This window comes from Numida meleagris, chromosome 4, assembly GCF_002078875.1.
Source record: "Numida meleagris isolate 19003 breed g44 Domestic line chromosome 4, NumMel1.0, whole genome shotgun sequence".
NCBI lineage: Eukaryota > Metazoa > Chordata > Aves > Galliformes > Numididae > Numida > Numida meleagris.
Window position 1 is genome coordinate 68,892,327 of NC_034412.1, and position 20,884 is coordinate 68,913,210.

Genomic DNA, 20,884 nt, shown 5'->3' on the forward strand with positions numbered 1-20,884 from the left:
AACATGGGGGGAAAAGACTATATGCAAAATACACATAAGCTGGAAAATTTCTCATGTATCTCCAAAAGTCTTAGCTAGCGCTTGCTTTCGTCATAAGTTTCTTACATTGACAGTCTCCCTTCAAAAGAAAATTCCAGTGCAGTATAAAAATTATTCTAATCAGTACATCAAAATCACTATGGGCTAATGTCAGATCTGTGCAAGCATATAGACAGGCAGGCACACATTCATTCAATATGATGGTGCTAGGAGGGAATGGGATCTTCCTTGCACATCACAGAATCACAGCAGTTTGCAGCTCAGGTGCCTGACTTGCCTGCTCTGCCGCACCAGCATCTGCAGAAAAAAGTCTCTGCTTCCCACACACCAAGATGTGTAAGGAATTTAAAACAGCTGACTTTCACTGTAGACTCGTAAATACATTGTGCAAAAGCTTCAACTGAGTACTGAAGGCTTGCCCCAACAGCAGGACATTTTTGCAGCTGGGAAGGACAGGTAAGGATGCCCTCTAAAAAACAGCCACTGAAGAAGCTGTGCTCTTGACAGAGTAGTTACAAATCAGGAAAAGCATCACTATTTCTACTTCAGATACCTATGGTATTGAAAATAGAACATACATTCATTTACTTTTTTTTTTTTTTAAATAAAATATTTGTGTCAAAATCTATCAGGATTACCTTACTGGATTCCTTTCTAGAGCTGGATTCCTATTCTAGAAATATCTTCTGTTTTAAACAAGAACAGATAGTTCTTTTGTCACTTTTTCATAACTCTGGGCCCCAGTTGAGAAATACAGTTAAAATGGCAGATCCAACTGACACAGATGGCTCTTTCATTCATTGAAGAAAGGTTCTGAAACCTACCAATAGCTCTAAGCACAGCTCTGAAAATTACTATCTATCCCTGTCAACAAAACATTTTACATAGACTATATTGTATTAGTCTAACAGGACATTTTAGTGTTTCTTTAACAACATCTTGTAAAACAAAGACAAATTGCGCAAAGAAGTGGCTATAACTTATCAGTATTAGGATGGATTATGATACATTAATAAACAGGACTGCATTGCCACTTACTCTATAGTTTCTCCTCATCCTCTGTCCAATCCATTTTTAAGGACCACCAGTCTTTAGAACAACAGTCCTCAGGACAACAGCTGTTACAGGATGTACATGCTGGAACCTCAGATAAGATGTAGGTGGTTTTCCTGTTGTTTGCTCCTTATCTTGTACTTTGAAAGAAAAACACAGGCATCTACAAGTGCTCTGCTTTGGTCTTCCAGCAAATGTTTTCTGGTGATTTTCTCTGGATTGCTATAAAACCAGGAATAAGCCCCAGAAAAAAAGAAGTGGTGAAGATCTTTTCAGATTGCTGCTCCTAGAGCTGAGCAGACAGCAGAGGCCACTAGTGCAACAGTACAAATCCCTTCCAAACTACCAGTGCTGCAAAAAATGCTCTCCTACCGGTTCAAACTGGGAAGAAAGGCATCAGGCTTCAGACTACAAACTCATTCCTCCATGGAATACCAGCACATTCCAGGGTTCTCTATCAGGAAGCACTCCTCTTTCTGCCTTCTACATTTAGGCATGTTACTCTCTTACAACAACAAAACTCATTTTTAGATTAAAAAGCATGAATCTATCGCTATGAAAAAGACAGAAAGGGAGATGGACAGAAGCAGCATAACTGGTCTCTTTTTTTTTTTTTTGAAAATTCCAGCTATTATAAAAAAGGTGCTTTTCACTGTCAGCCAACATCATTCTCACAGGATATAAAATTTTTTGTACGTAAGAATGGAGATTAATATCAGTGATTACTACTGGCAATATTATGCTTCAGACTGCAACGCTCCATGACAAAGTATAAAACAATTCTCTTGTACGTTAGGGAAGTTATTTTTATAAATGATTTCTTGCAAAATAATTCCATATTGTGGAATTCTTCAAGGGACTGAATGAAGCCTACTATTTGCTGAGAGAAGGTGTCTGGGTACCCTTGTTAAATAATGTGACTTTTACATTAAAAGAACAGTGTCCATTTTCACTAGCTTTAAAATAATGGCTCACACAGCACTGTTGCAGTCATTTGGTTCCTTACATAAGTTAGCATTTGGACATCCTACTCACATGAATAGATTTGTAGGTGTAGATTTGACTCACAAAAAATGCTGTGCTAACATATTTTTTATGGCTTGGTGAAGCACTGAAATACTATTTTGAAAAGCATTCTTTCCAAAGCCTGGGTTTGTTTTTTTTTCAGCTCCCCTTCAATCTGAAAAGAAGATAGGGATTTTTGGCATTAATTTTCTGAAGATAAGTTTTTGCAGAAAACAACATAACCCCTCTTGGGAGTATTATTTTATATACAGAGCATCTCTGAAGTGAAAAGTATTTGTGTAAGACAGAAGTGAAAATCCTGAACAGTATTTAGAGGGAATAAAAGCCTTTAAAGGATCTTTTCTATTTGAGTTCTTCATGACTACTAATTAGTAAGGGTAAGCAATTCCTTATTTACTATTTTTATATAAATACGTGATCTTCTACTATTTGCAAAGTATCAGGTCTGTCAATTTATCATTTGTTTCACAAATATTTTTCAGGCTTATCTTCAATTTACCTCCCATGAGAGTTATTTCTGTAGAAAAAAAATAGTACCTGGTATTTTAATAGTGAGTTAGTCTCTTTGTTATTTGGGACACCAGAACATGTAACAGAGATAAGGAGGACATGTGAAAGGCACTTGTGTTCACAATGCAGTGTAAAATATTCTGAACTTCTTGCAAGCAGTTTTTAAGTTCTTTATCTTTTGTGATTGCCAGCAACTGTGTATGTCAGTTCAAACAATACATCCAGATTTCTGCTTGCCAAAGGGTACTTCTCTCATTTGTTTGTTTTATTTAAATATTAATCTCCACGTTGTCAGTCCTGAAATGTTGAAGATGGATTAGCAGCTTGTCCAAAGTATCAGCCAGGCCTTGTAGTAAACACTTTTGAGAGGCACATTGTTTGCAGAAAGCTTTTGAAATTTCAGTCCACAAGTAAAATATCAATTAAAGCTTTAAAAGACTTGTGTATTTACGTAGATTAACATTCACTTGTCCTTTCATGTGCAAGAAATTTATCACTTTCATTTGCATTTTCAGGTTCATCCACTTCATCCAGAGGGTTCTTTTCTTGCAGCCCACTATTTTCTGAACAAGAATCTTCATCTCCATTGCTGTGATGGCCTTCAAGACTGTGCCTGATGCCATAAGTAAAATAAATTATGAAGCCTTTCAAAAGGAAAGGGAAAAAAAAAAAAAAAAGGTTAATAGGGTTTTCAGGCAAGTAGTGCATTAAAAAGTAGTTATTTTTTTCTGTCAGGCTGAGCAAATTTTCAAAAGCCAAGTACTAGAGTGATAGCTCAGCCTTCAGGTCTTCCCTCTTCACACGGAATGTGGAGGTGCTTAATTCCAGTGCATCATTTTTGCATAACTGATTGTTCTAACAGGTCATGGAAACCAGTATCTCTAATTTATGACTACATAAAATCAATGCAATTTTCCATATCTTAAAGGAGAATGTCTGATACAGCAAAAAGAAAACTATTACAAAAAGATTTCAGCAAAATTTTAGCTAAGTAGACTAGAAATAAAAGTATTGTAACTTAATGGAATTAGTTCTATAACTTTGATTGTTCCTATTATCTCAAAACTGTTTTTATGGTTTTGGCTGTGTATATATATCCTTTCTAAGGCATGATTTTTATTTGAACTAGAAATACTAGCTGACTTTTATTAAAACATAGACTTTTGTTCCAATATTTAAAGGCAAATAATTAAATTATCTAAGACGGGATTCATCAGTCCTATCAAAGAAGGTGTTTTAAATGAGCAGATGTACCTACCAAGTGCCATCCAGATACTAAACCTGATCCAAGTGTCTGCACTTAATTGTACCATCAGATAAATATTTACCATTATACTGAGCGATGGTAAAAATGGCAATAACGGAACCTAAAGGGAAATATTTAAAACATTTGTAATATTAAATATCATTTCTTGCAAAAATATCAACTACTTATGTCATATTTCAGTTATACAACATGATCTAGAGGTGACAAATCTCACTAAAAAAAATAGGAAAAGAAGTACAGTAAAATTTTCTTTTTCAGTATCTAATGACCAATTTCGACAAATCTTAAACATTTAAAGTAAGTTATGTTTAAAATATGTTCTCTAAGGCTGTGAAGAAAATCTTTCAACACATACTAATTAATTCCTGAATGTACAGCCGAAAAAAGTATTATTTCCATCTCTATAGATATATCCCTTTTTTCCAGTTTGCCTCCCCAGTTACATCAGATTCTTTTATTCTCATCACTATGCTTCACTATTTCCATTATCTAGTCCATTAACTAACTGACCTCAGAACAGAAGTGAAAGCTCAAAATGAAAGGGCATACCTCGGGGAGGCATGAATTGTACTGTGGTCCAAATCACTGCAGACAACGCAGATAATCTGACTATATGCTGATCAGTTTCTGAATTGTTTTCTAGTGCCTAAGTGTTCAAACTGAGGACTAAATTTCCTTGTGCCTCAACGGTGTGTACTTTGGGCATGTGTCTGAAAGAACAGCTAGAAGATCTGCGTTGTCAGATCCACTAGTTGTAACAGCAACCCAACAGTTACACCCTTCTTGTATGGCCACATTCATATTTGTGCCACACATTAAATCTGTGGGCAGCAAAACCCTTTCCCTAGTTCTGAGATCTGGATGAGACCTACGCATGATTCAGCAGTGAGCATCCACTACCTTTACAGTCACCAAAAAAACCTATGATAATAGCCGTGCAGTAATGAAAGACTACCTGAAAAAGGGCTGTCTCTTTCCCTCTGCCCCTCTCCCACTTCTTAGAATACACCCAAACCTCCCATTAGAGCTATTGTTTTATTCACCATAAAGGCCACTTTCTGCTGGTTCTGAGGCTGCCTTTGGATGAGGAGAATGGTAACTATGAAGGACACCACCAATGCAGCAAGAAGACAAGTACTCCAGGGCTCCAAGTTAGCAATGAAATGAGTCCCATATGTAGTGAGAGCACTCAAGCCACAAACCAAGAAAGCTGTGTGAAAAACAAAATGATGGAAATAGCATTGAAGAGGAAGTAACTTTTAAGAAGAATGATAGAGGAACTTCAGTATGAAATGCTATGAAAAAGATTAAGTAATGGAAAATACACAAGATTACAGATTAATTCCATCATGAAATATAAAAGCATTCTCCAGAATGATGCATTAATGATGACTGAGGAAAGGCATGTTATTACTCAATGTTTAATTCTGTCTGTAATAAAATTCCATTATTTACATTAATGTTGTATATTACTTACCTAACAGACCTACTAAACAGTTAACAGTAGTTGCAGTCTGTTCTGTAGGTAAACTGGATGGATTTATCAGAGTCTGAAGACTGAAGTGACTATCCTGTATCATATTTATCTGTGATTCACTTACTGCAGATTCTTTTTCTGATGCAGCCAAAGCTGCTTTTTCTGGAGAATATTTGGGTTGCTCATAGGTTAAACTGGGTTGGTACCTGTGCAACAAAACAAGTGGGGTAATAAATAATGAAGTTTACTCTGGGAATTGAAGGAATATGCCTCTAGGAACACATTTAAGCACTAAGTGCTTTGCAGTAGAGATTGAGAATTTCCCAATATGTGAGTGCATATGATTAGTCACTAACTTATATAAACAAGTTATGGCAACTTTTTTGCCATGTTTGTTTGTCAGTAGTTTTTTAAGCTATATGAATGCACCAGAGGGTCAGATAAACTACCAGTCTTGCACAAAAGGGGGGATCTGGTGGTCAATAGCAGGGAAAGGGTAAAGAAGTTTCTGCAGTGGCAAGTTCATTCTGCTTTGCTTCATGTAAGGGGCCTATTAACTGGAATAAACTGAAATTTTACATCTCCTCTGTTAGAATGTAAGTGTATTTTTAAAAATACACACTTTAGATAGGTCAGTATGGGATACAATGGTCTTCTCTAAAGTGGAAATATATTGGTATTATTGAACTGTTTTACAAACTGAAGACATAACAGAGTTCTACTGACAATTAGCGATGATCTCAATTGTTGAGAGCTAATATTTGTACTCTCTTCTAGGCTACCAGATCTTGAAATGTTTGTCTGGCCTTATTGACTTCTGACAGGACAATACAAAGCGATTTTTTTTAACTTGTTCACCCATCTCCATTTTCCACATACAGTCACCACAAAGTGATAGGCCCAAGGTGCAGCACTGATTGTATTTCTATCAAAATATTATCTCCTGGAAAAGAAAAGGTGTCTAGATTTCACATGAAGCTTTGATGTGACTAACTGCTATACTGATATGACAATATGTTAGTTTTTTCTTTGACAGGTAAATGCTTCTCAATAATTATTTATATGCATACAGATAGCTCTCAAACATTTAGTTATATAGCAAAAAACATCCACTGTAAATATGACTTCTGTTCAGATAGTGAACAACACAATATAAACCGCAGTAAAACAGAAAGGGTGTTTTAGACTCACCTAAGAATGAGCACACAGGTTGCCACAAGTGAATAAGCGAGAAGTGTGCCAATAGACATTATATCCACTAAAGCCTTTAGGTCAAACAGAAATGCCATAATAGCTGGAAAAGAAAATAAAATGCAAAATTTGTATGAGGCTTACATATTGAGTCAAGATTTTGAAGTCCGCCACCAGTGTAACTTCAAATTGTTTTACTGAGAGCTATATGAGTGAAATCATAGTAATCCTTAAAAACACCTTTGGAGTCATAGCCAACATTTCTGAACCTAATTTCCTACAGTTGGGAATCTCATTCATATGGATATGCACACTGATGGACCATACAGTCATGCTGCATAATCAAGCAGCTTGTATTGGACTTATTTGAACAGAAGTACTTGCATAGGTGGCTTGCTGAATGGGGGCCACATTAAAATACATTTTTATAGAGTAAGATTCTGATGTTGTGAAGGAATCTTTTAAAAGTTAAGAAATGGCTTCCACTGCAAAACAGAGGAACAATGATGCAACCTAGTAAGCATGTAAAATTTCCAGGCCTTATACACCGTGTGTGTATGCATACACAAACTTCTCTATATTCAGAAATGCTTATATATATTTACTATATAAATACATTTTCTATATTTGTAGACAGGTGTATGAGTGCACAAACACACAAACACACGTTCCTGTCTTTTTGGATTCTGATGGAAACATGACTTCAAAAAGCATGACTGCTGTGTTACGTAAGTTTTTTTTCATCTGCCAGTCTCCTCTTCCAATGAAGGAAGGAAAATCATCCTGTCTTCTTTAAAGAGGGTGGATGTTCATAAATCCAAGTCATTTATTGTAAGAAGTCATTTCTTCATATATGTGGCACATTTCTGAATATCTCACCACCTTGAATACTAAAATGCGTAGGTAAGCAAAGCTGAGAAAGAACAGAACCTGTTATAACCAAATATAAAGTAGCTATGTTTAATTTTAAATTCTAGCTTCAAAAGGCTACTTTGTAGCCAAAGCCGTTTTCTTATACATTAGATCCAAACTGAAAAATTCTTGCAAGTTTCTGACTAAGAGAAAAAAATGCTTTTTCACCTCTCTTAATTCTACTCAAGTTCTATGTAATGATGGCAGACAAATTTACAGTTAAAGAACTAAATATTTCTCCATATGCAGAGTTTCAGAATCACAATTAGGATACGTGAAAAGGTAAGTCACAGTAACAGCATGTGATAACTGGCTCAGCTTTAGCTGTGACCTGGTAACTTTAATTGAGGCCAAGCACCTAACAGGCTAACAGGATAAAGGATAATATTTCTTAAAGCTATGAAACAATCCATGCTAGGATTTAATAGGAAAATCAGATAATATGAGCTGCTGTGCATATTTTTAACTACCCTGGCAAAAATATTTATGACCACAAGTTACCAAATAAGCATCTTTTTAAAAACAGATTAAGCTGTCTTCAGATAAATTATTCATACACCAAATTCCCCATGATGTCTAAAAGCAAGTCCCCGTGACTGCTGTTGCACAGCTACAGTCAGGGCTGTACAGCTACATCAATTAGTTTACCCTTTAGGTAATATGGCTTTCTTTCTCTTCTTCATTACTGTGACTTCAGCTAAAGGTGTTAATTTCATCCCACATAACTGCACTAACAAATTATTATAGAGGAAAACATCAGTAACATAAATTAAAAGTCAAAATAAAATGTTTTAGTCTTAGTTCTGAACTCAGTTTAAATCAATGTTAGCCAGATTGCTAAATGTTATAAGGCATGTCTTTCACATTTTAGTTTTAAGGCATTTATTTGCCTTTAAGTTAAATACATCTAGTTCTTCCAGTTTCTTAGCTAATTGGACATCCCTCTGAAATAACGCAATGAAACTTGGGCAGTGCCTCTTCAGGAAGTATGGACAAAAATGAAACATCTGTATGTTAAAAATTTCTTTTTGTGTGTATATATATATATATATATATCTGCATACACGCATAACTTCCCCAACACACACACAAACACACAGCCCTCAATTATAACTTGGTAAGCTTGTACCACAATAGAATTAATTTTCCTTAGAAGAAAGTGAAAATAAAATCTGTGTATGATTTTACACAAAAGCTGATCCCACTGCAAATACAGATTTTTTTTCTCATGTCTCATAATAAAAAACTTGACAGCTGCTTTTCCCATTACAGATGTGGTACATATATCTATGGTCATTGGACAAGAAAATCCTATAAGGAGAGTATCAGCCTAAGGGACTCAGATCAAGTAAGAAGCTTATTCACAGTACAGGAAGTCAATATTTAATAATAAACAGACAAACAAATAAATAAATAAAATCACTTTGAATTCTGACATTAAAGACATTACCACCATCAGGATTGGTATGATTTTGAGTTCTTACACCCTTTGATTTTATTCCCATCTTACATGCAAGGGAAGTTAACAAGCAGCCCTTTTTCAAAAATATGAATTACCATGCACGTGCACAGAGTGTTCAAATCTCAGTTTTAAGAAACACGGGCTTTGAGAGCTTACCAGAGATGACCCCTGCTGTCAAGGTGGCAAAAACTGGTGCCTGCCTCTTACTCACTTTGGCAAGAAAACTAAAGAGTAAACCATCGCGTGCCATGGCAAACAGAATTCGGGGCAAAGGGAACATAGAGCCGAGAAGACTAGAACAGAAAAATGTATAGTTCAAATACAGGTTATTAAAAGCACAGTGCTTTACTGGTAAACCCAACTACACAAAAAGAATGCTTGGAAGAGTTAATGGGTTTTGGTTTAGTTTTGGTTTAGGCTCTGTGTTGCTGCTCTTGGTTTTCTGTTTGGTTGATCAGTGTTGTTCTAAGGTTTGTTGATTATTTTGAACCTAGGCTTTGAAAGCTCTTGAGATTAGCAAACAAATATAAAATCTGTGGTAAAGAAAAGTTTCACTAGTAGCCTACTTTACCTGGCAACAGTTATGTTTGATCAGTCAAAAGCAAATCAAAATTGCACAACAGTGATTTTATTTCCACATATGCAACACGCTTCGCAGTGCACCTTTCTTTACAAGGATCAACTCTTAGTCTCACCTGCTACTGCACCAGACGATAGAGTAGCAACTAGTGGGGTCTTCGTTTTGGAATTGATTTGAGCTAGACATTTGAAAAGCAACCCATCCTTCGCCATAGCATAGATTACACGTGGCATTGGGAAAATGGATCCAAGAAGACTGAGTAAAAAGCAAACACATGCAACATAGCAAACACAGTTCATGCAAAGCTGTATCATGGAAAAGATAAACAACGCTAATTAATGGCATGTACATAAACTTATGATCATAAGACAGCAGAGTTGTATCATGGAAAAGATAAACAATGTTAATTAATGTCATGTACAGAATCTTATGATCATAAGACAAAATCAGAAAGCCTCATAGCTGAAGAAACTACAGATCAGACAGAAACAGAAATGTCTTTTTTTTTCCCTGTAAAGTTGATTGCCTTTTTTTTTTTTTTTAATTTAGAATTATAATTTCTTCATTAGAGAGAATTTGGGTTAGCAAAATAACTCTTGCCGTCACTGTAGTTCTTGGGCATTAGTGGACCAGAAACGTATTCCAGGTCGCACTAACTGCAATTAAGCTTTAGTATTCCTCAAAAAAGTCTGTCAGTCATCAGCAGCAAATCAATAAGCATTAGCAGCATCTTTTATACTTCAAATTTCCAGGAGAGGCTGCTGATTAATAGTAATTCAAAGTAAGCACCAGCAGTTACACTTGAGCACATTGTTTCCTTGAATTAATGCTCCTCAAGTCAAGCTTGCTGAGATTGTTTCCTTTATGGAAGAAGTAATTATTTTAGATTTGTTATTAGCAGCACACAGAAAGCTTTTAAACTGTCAATAACTCAAAGCTCTTTTTAAACAGACTTCTTACATTAGGTGGTTTATTTCCCTCAAAATTAAATAATCATAATTATGAAAACAAAAAACTTTGAAAGGCCAATAGACAAATTCATAGCCAATACAACCTCCACAGCAGCACACTAGCATTTAACCAGGTGAATGGTTGCCTTAGGTACTTCAGGATGTCAACTATGCCACTTAAAGAAGGTTCAGATTTTACATACCACAGATGCTAAGTACCTCTGGTAATGCTCATGAGGCACAAGCATTAAGGTTAGACACAAATGAGATAATCTCATGAGATAAGCATTGCGCATTAACTGATTTAATGTATGAATATTCTTTTCAAGAATGAATGTTTTATAAATCAGGGCAACCCTTTATTCTTTAAATAAGGATACTGTTCAAATCCACAACTAAATTTGTGCTGTTCTGACTTCGTACAGTGTATTGATCCTACCTCTCTTTAAGTGGGTTCACATAAATAATGGAAATACCAATGAACATCTTTATTCAGAGGAAACAAGTTCACAACATAACATAATTAGAGGTAGCTGTATGAACCAAAAGCAATGATCTGATTTTGGTTTTGTTAATTACACCTCTAAAGTGAACAATATGAAATACAGTATCCTTTGATTTGCTCTAAACTGACACAAATCATCAGACTGAAAGATTAACCTCTCCAAACAAGGAAATGTAACACTTCAAAATACACCAGAAACAGACCAGCAGTTCAAATTTCTGAAATGGTGTTTTACTATCTCCGTTTATTTTCTCTTTCAGTATTAGTTTGCACTTAAATATCACTTCTACTATTAATCAATATAGAGGAAAATTTCAGTGACAGCGAGATAGAAAATAACAATAATAATTTCAGAACGAACTGTGTAAATTATATTCTTCAGTCAGCCACATAACACTTTTACGTCATTCTGAAACAAGTTCCTTTTTCTGTAACCTTTATATCAAAATATTCCCTTCCTCTAAATCATTGTCTATTTTAGTGTGACCATCTTCATCAGGCTGATGCTCATCAGGGTTATCTCAGAGTACTGTTAGTATTCCTGCTTAAGCAGGTATGCCTTTTTCCTTCGTGGTATGCCAGCCCGTACTCATATCATTGAAGCTCACTTGAATGACTCCTTACCTACAAAACCTCAAGTAGAAGACTGGCATTGGCATTTTTCTATCCCTAAATTTAAGCACTAAGCAATGTTCTGTTCTATGAAAGTGTTTATAGCACACTACAACTAGGGTGTGATATATATGAACACACACTAATATATTGTATGCTTTCCCTGACCTTTTAAATTAAAATAACAGGTTACATTCACAGTTTTATAGGAGGAAATAAATTACCCTATGCTTACAGATATAATCTACAACTCAAATAATCCCACAAAAATCACAGGAAGGAATGATGTCAGAAGACAGATTGGCTATTGGAGAATGAAGATGATAAGGGGAGCTAGGTATTCGTCTCTTCAGTTTTGCCTGCAAGTACACAGAGTCTGAAAAGCTGCTAAGTGTTTGAGAATGGACTGCAAGACAGGACAAAGGGAGCGAGGTATACTTCATTAGTTAATAGAGATAACTTGCAGGTCACATATCTGAAAACACTTATTTTAATAAATAATTTTTGGGTTAAAAGTCAGAGAGGTAGAGTTCAGTAACAGCAATGTTTAAACAGGAACATAAACTAATGAAAATATTGTGAGGAAAATTTGCTTAAGACTAAAACATGCTTCTAATACTTATTGCTAATTTTTGCATGAAGTGAGCCTTCAAAACAAACACATTAATGTATATTTAAATGTCTTATAGTACCCATCAGCTTTTCCAAAGCATATCAAAGTCTTTACCTTGTGGACAATGCACAGAGGGATCCCACGGCTACAACATATTTTGCAGGACCCCATCCAACGTATGCAAATGCTACTGGCAGAGGACTTTTCTCATCTAGCAGATAATATGGCATCATAAGAGTCAGCGCAGCAGAAACCCCAAAATATGCCATGAAGCAGACAAGCAAGGACACCACAATTCCTATGGGTATGGCTTTCTGAGGATTCTTGACCTCTTCTCCTGAAAATAAAAGAGAAAAAAAACCAAAACACACACACCTACATTCAGCTTTACAAGATATCATCATAGACATACGAATAAGTTTGTAAGCCTAAATCCTCAGAATCATATCTACAGAATAATTTTTTTAAATCTGCCCAAATTAAGATCAGTTATTTCGTTGCCAGAAATGGCATTTAAAAAACACAGGCATAATTAATGGACATAAAATACATTCTATATTTAGAATTTTCAAAACCCATCATTTCCATTTACTTTCCTATGATTTGTAAGTTCTAAGTACTCAATCCATATTGTCCTTATATAATACAGCCTTTAGAAGAGATATCTCAGAGAACTGTTAAAAATGGGTGGTTGATTAACATGATTTAGGCACAAAAAAGTCTGAAAAAGACAGATTATATTCCTTTAGACTCTCCAAAAGCTATCACACACGCACACATAAATACTATACCAGTTGTTGCAATGCAGTCAAATCCTACAAAAGCGTAAAAACAGGTTGCAGCACCAGCCAATGTTCCAGTGAAACCATATGGAATAAAGCCACCACTCCCATATATACTTGTCACATTCTTGTAGGATGAAAAGTTCCTATAAAGAATAAAATTACAGCAGAAAAACATGTTATTTTTTATTACTGGTAGGTCAAACATATGCACCTTCCTCCCCTGCAACTCTGGAAAATATCTTAAAATGCTGTCCTCAAGACAGGCTTCCACTTTACATAACAGCATGAGAAGACACATTCATGTGAAAACTTGTAAGACAAAAATAACGGCAAATCGAATAATACTTGAATCTAGTAACTATCATCTTACCCCCTTTGCTGTCCGTGGCAGGGTATTAAAATTTTAATGGTGTAGGAAATTGTTGTTGTTGTACTCACATACTGTAATCAATTTGTGGCTTAAGGACAAGAAGCCAGTAACTTCTCAAATGGCTACAGATAAAAGTCTTGAAATATGACAGGCTTTTTTTTTTTTTTAAAGGAAAATTCAAACAAGAAAATAAAAACACTTTCTAAAGGAATAAAAAGTTTATCATTCCCAACAACTGAGCTATCTGTTAATACCTGCAATAGTACAAAAGCATGTATAACACAAAATTGGTTAGAACATGAGAAAGTCATTTTTAAAAAGTAATTTTAAAATATTTTTAAAAGTAATTACTCCATTATTGCAGAAAGGTTTATGAGATATTCTTCACTTATTCTCCAGTTGTCAGCATTTCCTTTCACAAAACCAGAAATCATAACGAAGAGAAGGACCAAGATGTTAACAGCGGTGAAAATTTTATTCACCCATGCAGATTCTTTTACTCCAAATGACAACAGACCTATAAAATAAAAAGAATTTTTAAACACGAACTGTCGCTTACAGTAAAAAAGTTATTTTCAAGAAGATATATATGTCAATAAAACAAATAATATTAATAAAAACAGCAATCGACTTTATACTTTTAGCATAAATTTAGTAAACTGACAGCACAGAAAAAGACAAGTGTATTGGAAACCATAAAATTGCAACCTTCTTTAACTGTACTCTTGAGGTATTTACAAGTATTTTGAGCAACTATTACTGCTTTTCTGGGATTCTAGTTCATATCTCTATATTATGTGACGGACCAAGAAGAGCTAAAAAGTTTTTTATTAAGAACAGCTTGGTAGAATCTATCATGTACAGAACAAATACTTAATTATTAGATTAAAAATGATAATTATTATTAGATTAATAACCTAATCTGTTAATTCTAATTTTTTCAGCTCATATCCCTCACAGAGTAAGAGCCCCATTTCCTAGCTAATTAACAAATTCTTTGGAATAAATGCATGCCTCCAGCGCATATATATCTCTGAGTTACAGAGATACTATAAAAAAAGTATGACATAAAATATACTTGCTTTAGGTTGCAGACTAGTGCATTTAAATGATAGGAAAGTAATTTCATCAGGATTCTATTGTCTAACAACTGTGAGCATACTAATACATTAATGGAATAACAGGCAGAAAGCAGACCAAGAAAAACTGGATAGAGTGGGAAAGTCTCTCTGGCTTCTCTGCACTGTAAGCATTGCCATTAATATCACATACATGCTTTCCCTCATTATTTAGAGATTAACTCAGAAAATTTTAAGCCTCTCAAGATAAAGTCTAAAAAATTTCTGACTCTGCTAATGAGATGTTTTCTATCTCATCACAGCACAGAAGTTATACGAGCTGCTCAAGTTTTCCGCATAAATGGTATTTTGGCTACAATTTCTGGAGGTGTGGGTGTTGAGTCACCTTGGGAATCTCTACACTGCAGTATAACTCACACTGTAGATGCATCCTAAACCTAAATGAATCCTGTCTTTTAACCAACGTAGTTCTCAAACGCTTTTCAGTTAGGGACTTCAGCAATTTCTTCATTTTTTTTTCTGTTTTCTTCTCATAAGTCAAGCACAACCAGAAACCAGATGGAAGAAATGAATTGAAGATACAAGCACAACCACAAATTAATGCTTCCTATGTTATTCTACTACTCATCTTTTATGTACAGAGACCTAATAAAAGCTCAAGATGCACTGGCCGCTCATTGTAGAATTAGGAGCTGAACTGAAATATTTTCCCCAATAATGAGTCCAGAAACACTTGTAGCAGAATAAGAGAATAAGTGTTTATATACACATCGGTTTAACTTTCTAGAGAAGAAAAGCTCCTGCTTTTATTTGATCTAAAGAGAGTCTAAACACAACAAACATTTGAGATGTGTAAAACCTCTAATGAACACTGAAATGCTTCTAGTTGAAAAATGAAATGCTTCTAGTTGTTCAAAACAAACTATACACTTTAAAACACACATAGCACTTCCTTCACTTAAAGAACATTTACTTTTGTAAAGCAAATGAAAACATGCAAGAAAGTTGCACTATTTTGGAAATTTCTGATGCCTCAAAAAGCATATACTTGGAATCCGTTCTTGTAATTTAAAAATACGACAGAAGTAAAGATTTTTCTGTATCAATGTGTATCATAGGTTTTATAAAACCTATCAATAAATGATTACTTTATATTTCATCTTCAAGGAAAGGAGAAAGTATGCATAAAAATTTAATTTGTTCATACAAATTTCATTCCCAGAATCGCTTTGTCAATGCGTAAATGTTCATCTAAACTGCTCAGATATTATTACATATTTCTGATATAACACAAACTATAGGTTGGCATTTTTTTGTTTTTGACTGTAAGAAACACTCTGACTTCACAACCATCATAAATGAGATATCTGTCTTTTACCTGATAAAAGCAATATAAGGAATACGGCAAAGAAGTCAGGATACTCTGCCAGACCAGGGTAATTCATTTTGAAGTAGGTTCTGAAGAAATGACCAATCTGCTTTCCAAGAAGTTCATCAAAGGTGCCACTCCAGGCTCTTGCTACACTCGATGTACCTTCATAAAAAACATGCATATTTAGAGTTTTTCATGAATGCAATGAGATACAGTTACTTCTATTGAAAAGGAAATAAAACTAAACACGCTGCTAGATTTATTTAGAGATTCTAACATTGTAGATTTCCACCTAGTTAAACAATAGCATACTACTCTACAACTAAAATATACAAATCTGTACTTAATTTGTTCCCAAAATATTGCAAAAAAAATATTTCTATGTCATTTATACTTGATGTCCTTCTGGAAGACACTTATTTCTAAAGTTGAAATATTATGTATATGTTAAACAATACAAAGCAATGGTTTAATAAATAACATGAAGAAAAGATTGTCTACCAGGTAGTAAAGCAAAAAAACACTAGGAAGATACATATTGCTAGAGTTAGTATTTAAGACTAATGCTCTCCTCTGGTAAAGAATGTATGTGACTACAGCTAAATACAACCTCATTCTTACCGCTTTTCTACCAGGAATGTACTACAAAACAACACTCAGTTATATTGATTTTGTAGTGATTTGGGCAACAGCCCTGTAATTAGGTATGCATATATAGATAAGTATGTTTATACATCACATAGTGGAACATGTACTTCCGGAAGAAAACACATTTAAATCAAATTTGTCATCTTTGACAAAGCACCGAAGCAGTTCTTTGAACATCTACCACATAAGTATTGTTTTTACATGGACCTGGTCAATATTGTGTTTTATGAGATCACAAAATAGAATATTTAATTAGTATGAGATAAAAGTAACAAGTTAGGAACTAAACATCATGACATTCTTAAAGGGAGATACTATAGTGATGGGAGCGGGCTCATGTAAACATCTTTGCTGTGTTTTCCACTGAAATTATTCTTGCTGATCAAGTACAGCAATGAAATCATGTTTACATCATCACTACTGTTTGACACAGCTTGCAAAAACTCTATTTACAAAGTGATGCAGTGTAGGAAATAACTTAATCAATTGACCTTAGTTATTTGATCTCAGTAGGACTGAAAAATAACAGCAGCTAAGTACTGAGACAGAAAGAAACAAATCCCTTCCTGATATCTGCTTTCTCAGAATGCCTCAGGTCCCACATTTGCTCTTAGGCTTACCTATAACATAGGATAAAATGAGATTCCAACCAGTGATAAAGGCCCACAGTTCACCAACAGCTACGTAAGTATACAAATACGCAGAACCAGTCTTGGGAACACGAGCACCAAACTCAGCATAGCAGAGACCTGCCATCACAGATGCCAGGGCAGCAATGAGGAAAGAAATGACAATGCTAGGTCCAGAATTAGATTTGGCAACTTCTCCAGCAAGGACATAGACACCAGCGCCAAGGGTACTTCCAACTCCCAGTGCGATAAGGTCCAGCGTAGATAAGCATCGACACAACGAGTCCTCAAGACCTTCCCCCTTGACATTCTTCTTACGCACCAGGCAACGAACAAAGGTCAAAACTGGTCCACAGGGCAACATGGTAGATGGAGAGCTCTGAAACAAAATAAATCATTGCAGTACACAGCAGGTAGCGCTGTAACTGTGTAAAACAGCAAATAAATGCATTTACATGAAGAACTTTAATCACACCTATTAGTATATTTACACTCCTCTATGACATTGAATAATTCAGCATGTGCTTTTCCCCCACAAAGCATATGAGGGATTCAGTTACATTTCATACTTATTTCTCTAGGGAAAAAGAAATAGTTTTGGTTTACGATAGTGCTGTAATAAAAAGAAGAAATTGCTTCTCTTTATCTGTTGTTGGCTTCTTCTTAAACATTTCTAAAACAGTACCAGAACAGACATCTATTAACTCATATATCATTAGGATTTTCAAGATAAGGCTCAACACCGACATAAATACAGATTTTAAAGATGTAACACTACAATATCAAGACTATAAACACCAAAAGCTTTAAAATACAGCGTTCTGACACAGCCAATGCAATATTCTTTTGGATATTCCCTTTTGGATTCAAATAATATGGCTTTTGCCTTTAGAATTCACTTTGGTAAAAACTGCTTGAAAGATTAAAACAGTGTTTCCACTCCCTCCCACATCAACAAGGTTTCCCAGAACCATTTATCTTTAAAAGAGACGTATAAAACTCTCCTTGGTAAGCTTCTAACAAGAACTGATAGGTAAGAAGAGTTTGCTAAGAATTAAGCAATGCCATCTGCCATCTCCCCAGACTGATTTCCACTGTTGCAATCCACACCATGAATATGTACGCTGTGCTCATGATTTGTTTAGAGAAACCCTCCTAAGACTGGGACTGTTTTTCATTTAAAGAAGTCTATTCTGCTCTATGTCTATATCAGTCTTCTGGATCTGTAACAGGCAATCGTACTCATCACTAACAGCAATGATTTTCCATCAAGAGGGATGTCTCACTATGGCAGTATTCGCTCCTAGAACAAGGATTCAGAGGCAAGAAAACTGCCATTCTGAACGACTGCCTGAAAAAAAATCCCTCACATATTGAAGAGGGAGAAATCTGAGCAGAAACATTTTCATCCTCTTCCTGTAGCTCCCCCCCAAGTACACTGTCATGTTGCTTTTGTCTTTAAAGAGACTCATTAAAAAACGTCTCCCTTCAATTTTCAGGGAAAGGGAAGTTGAAACGACAGTAAACAGACTTGAATAGCTCAGGCAGAGACACCTAGTGCTCATTAGAAAGGTGATGGCTGCCCCAGGACTGAGCAAGGAGGCAAGGAAAGCAAGGTTTTGTTTTTGGTTGTTTTTTTTTTGAGGGGGGTGTTGAGTGATTTTTTTTCCCCCTCAAATAGATTGTTGATATTTCATTAGCAGGAAAAACTATTCTGGCAGAGTTTGTTCTCTGAACACTAAACAATTTCCAAGGCTTTTGTTATTCAAATGGATCTCGGATCACTCCACTCCTTTGTATTTTGCAATAAATTCTGACGATTGTAAAGTCATCTATTACAGTGTCCAGGTGGGTGCCATTATGCTTTTCTCTGCTGAGAAGCAATCTTTTTGAAAAAATATGTTTTTTTTTTCTGCTTCTACTTTCTCTGATTCCTGTGGAAAGAACAGAGGGGTGAACCAGGTGATCTCCAGAGATCACTTCCAACTCCTATGATTCTGTGTTTCTGAACAGGAGGCTGGTTCTTGCCGACCACAGGTCAGTAAGGTGAAACACCTCTTCTGACTCCAACTCACCCTTTCTTCTTTGGTCTTCTTTAAATCTGCAGCACAAGCGAAGAAAAGGTAGAAGATAAAAACTTCACAGAGGCAAAAAAAAAAAACCCCAAAAATATTCACTCACAAAAAACATAATGTTTTAGGTATATCCATCCTTGCATAACCCTGAAAAACCCATATCCTATGACGATGACTGCAATTCCGGATGCCTTACACCGGTTCCTAACTATCTGTGTATGCACAACAAATGTCTGACTACTTCACAACTTCTGTTACTGTGCCCCAAGCACAGAGCACTGCCTCAGACATGGGCCCCATTCAGACTTGGATGAGACACTGGAAGAGTCCAGTACAGATCACTTCATACTTGACAGGAAGAACTGATGAGGTCATTTGGTCTCCACACAGGCCTGAATGGCACAGGTGGTAACAAAGTGCCTTCAGAAATCACTGGCAAGTGATTCATCTAAGGTGTCATCTGTAAGGATGCATATTACCCACTTTGGAAGAATAACCTGGGCACAGGCCTCTAAGGATTTGTGCTACTGGACAAGCACAACTCACCATAGCACTGCAGCTGAAAACACCTCATGCTCAGCCACTAACCTACAGAAGCAAGAAGGCAATGGCTGGGAGTGCCTTTTGGTGGCAGCATTGTCCTGGACAACCTCACACCGACTGCAGCCACACTCAGAAAGGTCCTAACTCCTGCTACACTCGAAACCTGTTGGGACCTCTGCAACCTGTTTACCTGCTGCCACCAGTTCTGGCTGGGCTCCTCAGGCCTGTCCCTGAACAGCTGATCAGCTCTGGCTCTTCTCACAGGCTTCCTCACAGCTTCAGCTTGATGCTTGCAGGCATTTATCTCTAGTAAGACATCTAGTAAGGCTAGAAGCAGGTACAATCTGTTTCTTCTCCTGTTCAAATCTGTGCCAAGTCTACTTTGCAGAGACATTTGTCACAAGCAAACACCTATGAAGTCCATTCGTCACTGACATTGGCAAGATGCCTTTGTTGCAAACAAACTGAGGTGGCAGCTCCTGACTCTGCTCTCTCTGGGTCACTGCACTCCTGAAACCTCTCCAGGATTAAGCTTTTCTTTTGCTACTGATTACTCTGTAACACAGAAAATATCTTCAACAGTCCTCTGAAAAAGGGAGGCCCCAGTCCAACTGCCTGAGCTTTGAGGACCAATGCTCAGTCCACATTCAAGCCTCTCCCTTCCCTGAATGCATTCCTAGAAAGAAGTCCACAGCTGTTCATGTCACAGCTTACAGTTTTTCCCTTTCAAATGCATGCAACAAAGAGACCAAGAGGACAGGGGGACCTAGTTTTGACAGGAGAGGAATTGGATAGATCTAACACAGGGGAAAAAAACAAAAAGCTTCTTCATGTCTCATGCACATAGACAGAATTTGTTGGAGTACCTGAATAAGTACAGATTCTTCTCCTTTCCCTTTGTCTCTTTATTGTCTTGTTGGTTTTTCTCTACAGTAGCTGCTGACAGAACCTTCTTCTTAATTTCAGTCTTTCCTGACTGCAGAACTCCTAGCTGTAAAGCAGACAATTTACTACCTTATCACTGCTCATCTGAATGCCAACCCAAACAGATGAGTTCAGGCTTACAATTCATACCAGGTCTTCCATTCATTGCATGGCCAGATGATCAGGAACACTTAATGGCTATCTAGTGCTAGCCCTCTTCTAGCAGCACAAGTTGGGTCTAAAAAAAGTTTTATCTACAAAC

The 20,884-nt window shown here is 36.1% G+C and overlaps 1 protein-coding gene across 3 annotated transcripts in view; it reads right to left on the reverse strand.

The window, feature by feature from the left end:
* Positions 1,696-20,884, reverse strand: part of SLC7A2 (solute carrier family 7 member 2) — a 40,612-nt gene continuing 21,423 nt past the window's right edge. For 2 of the 3 annotated variants that reach the window (XM_021395227.1, XM_021395228.1), the window contains 11 exons: positions 17,072-17,459; positions 15,810-15,965; positions 13,704-13,869; positions 12,989-13,125; positions 12,312-12,534; positions 9,633-9,772; positions 6,564-6,666; positions 5,373-5,578; positions 4,939-5,105; positions 3,887-3,995; positions 1,696-3,272 (listed from right to left, as the gene is read on the reverse strand). In XM_021395227.1, the coding sequence (XP_021250902.1) occupies positions 3,085-3,272; positions 3,887-3,995; positions 4,939-5,105; positions 5,373-5,578; positions 6,564-6,666; positions 9,633-9,772; positions 12,312-12,534; positions 12,989-13,125; positions 13,704-13,869; positions 15,810-15,965; positions 17,072-17,444 (1,968 nt within the window). In that variant the 5' untranslated portion in view covers positions 17,445-17,459 and the 3' untranslated portion in view covers positions 1,696-3,084. The remainder of the gene's footprint in view (positions 3,273-3,886; positions 3,996-4,938; positions 5,106-5,372; positions 5,579-6,563; positions 6,667-9,632; positions 9,773-12,311; positions 12,535-12,988; positions 13,126-13,703; positions 13,870-15,809; positions 15,966-17,071; positions 17,460-20,884) is intronic. The other variant, XR_002438144.1, reaches the window with a different exon arrangement.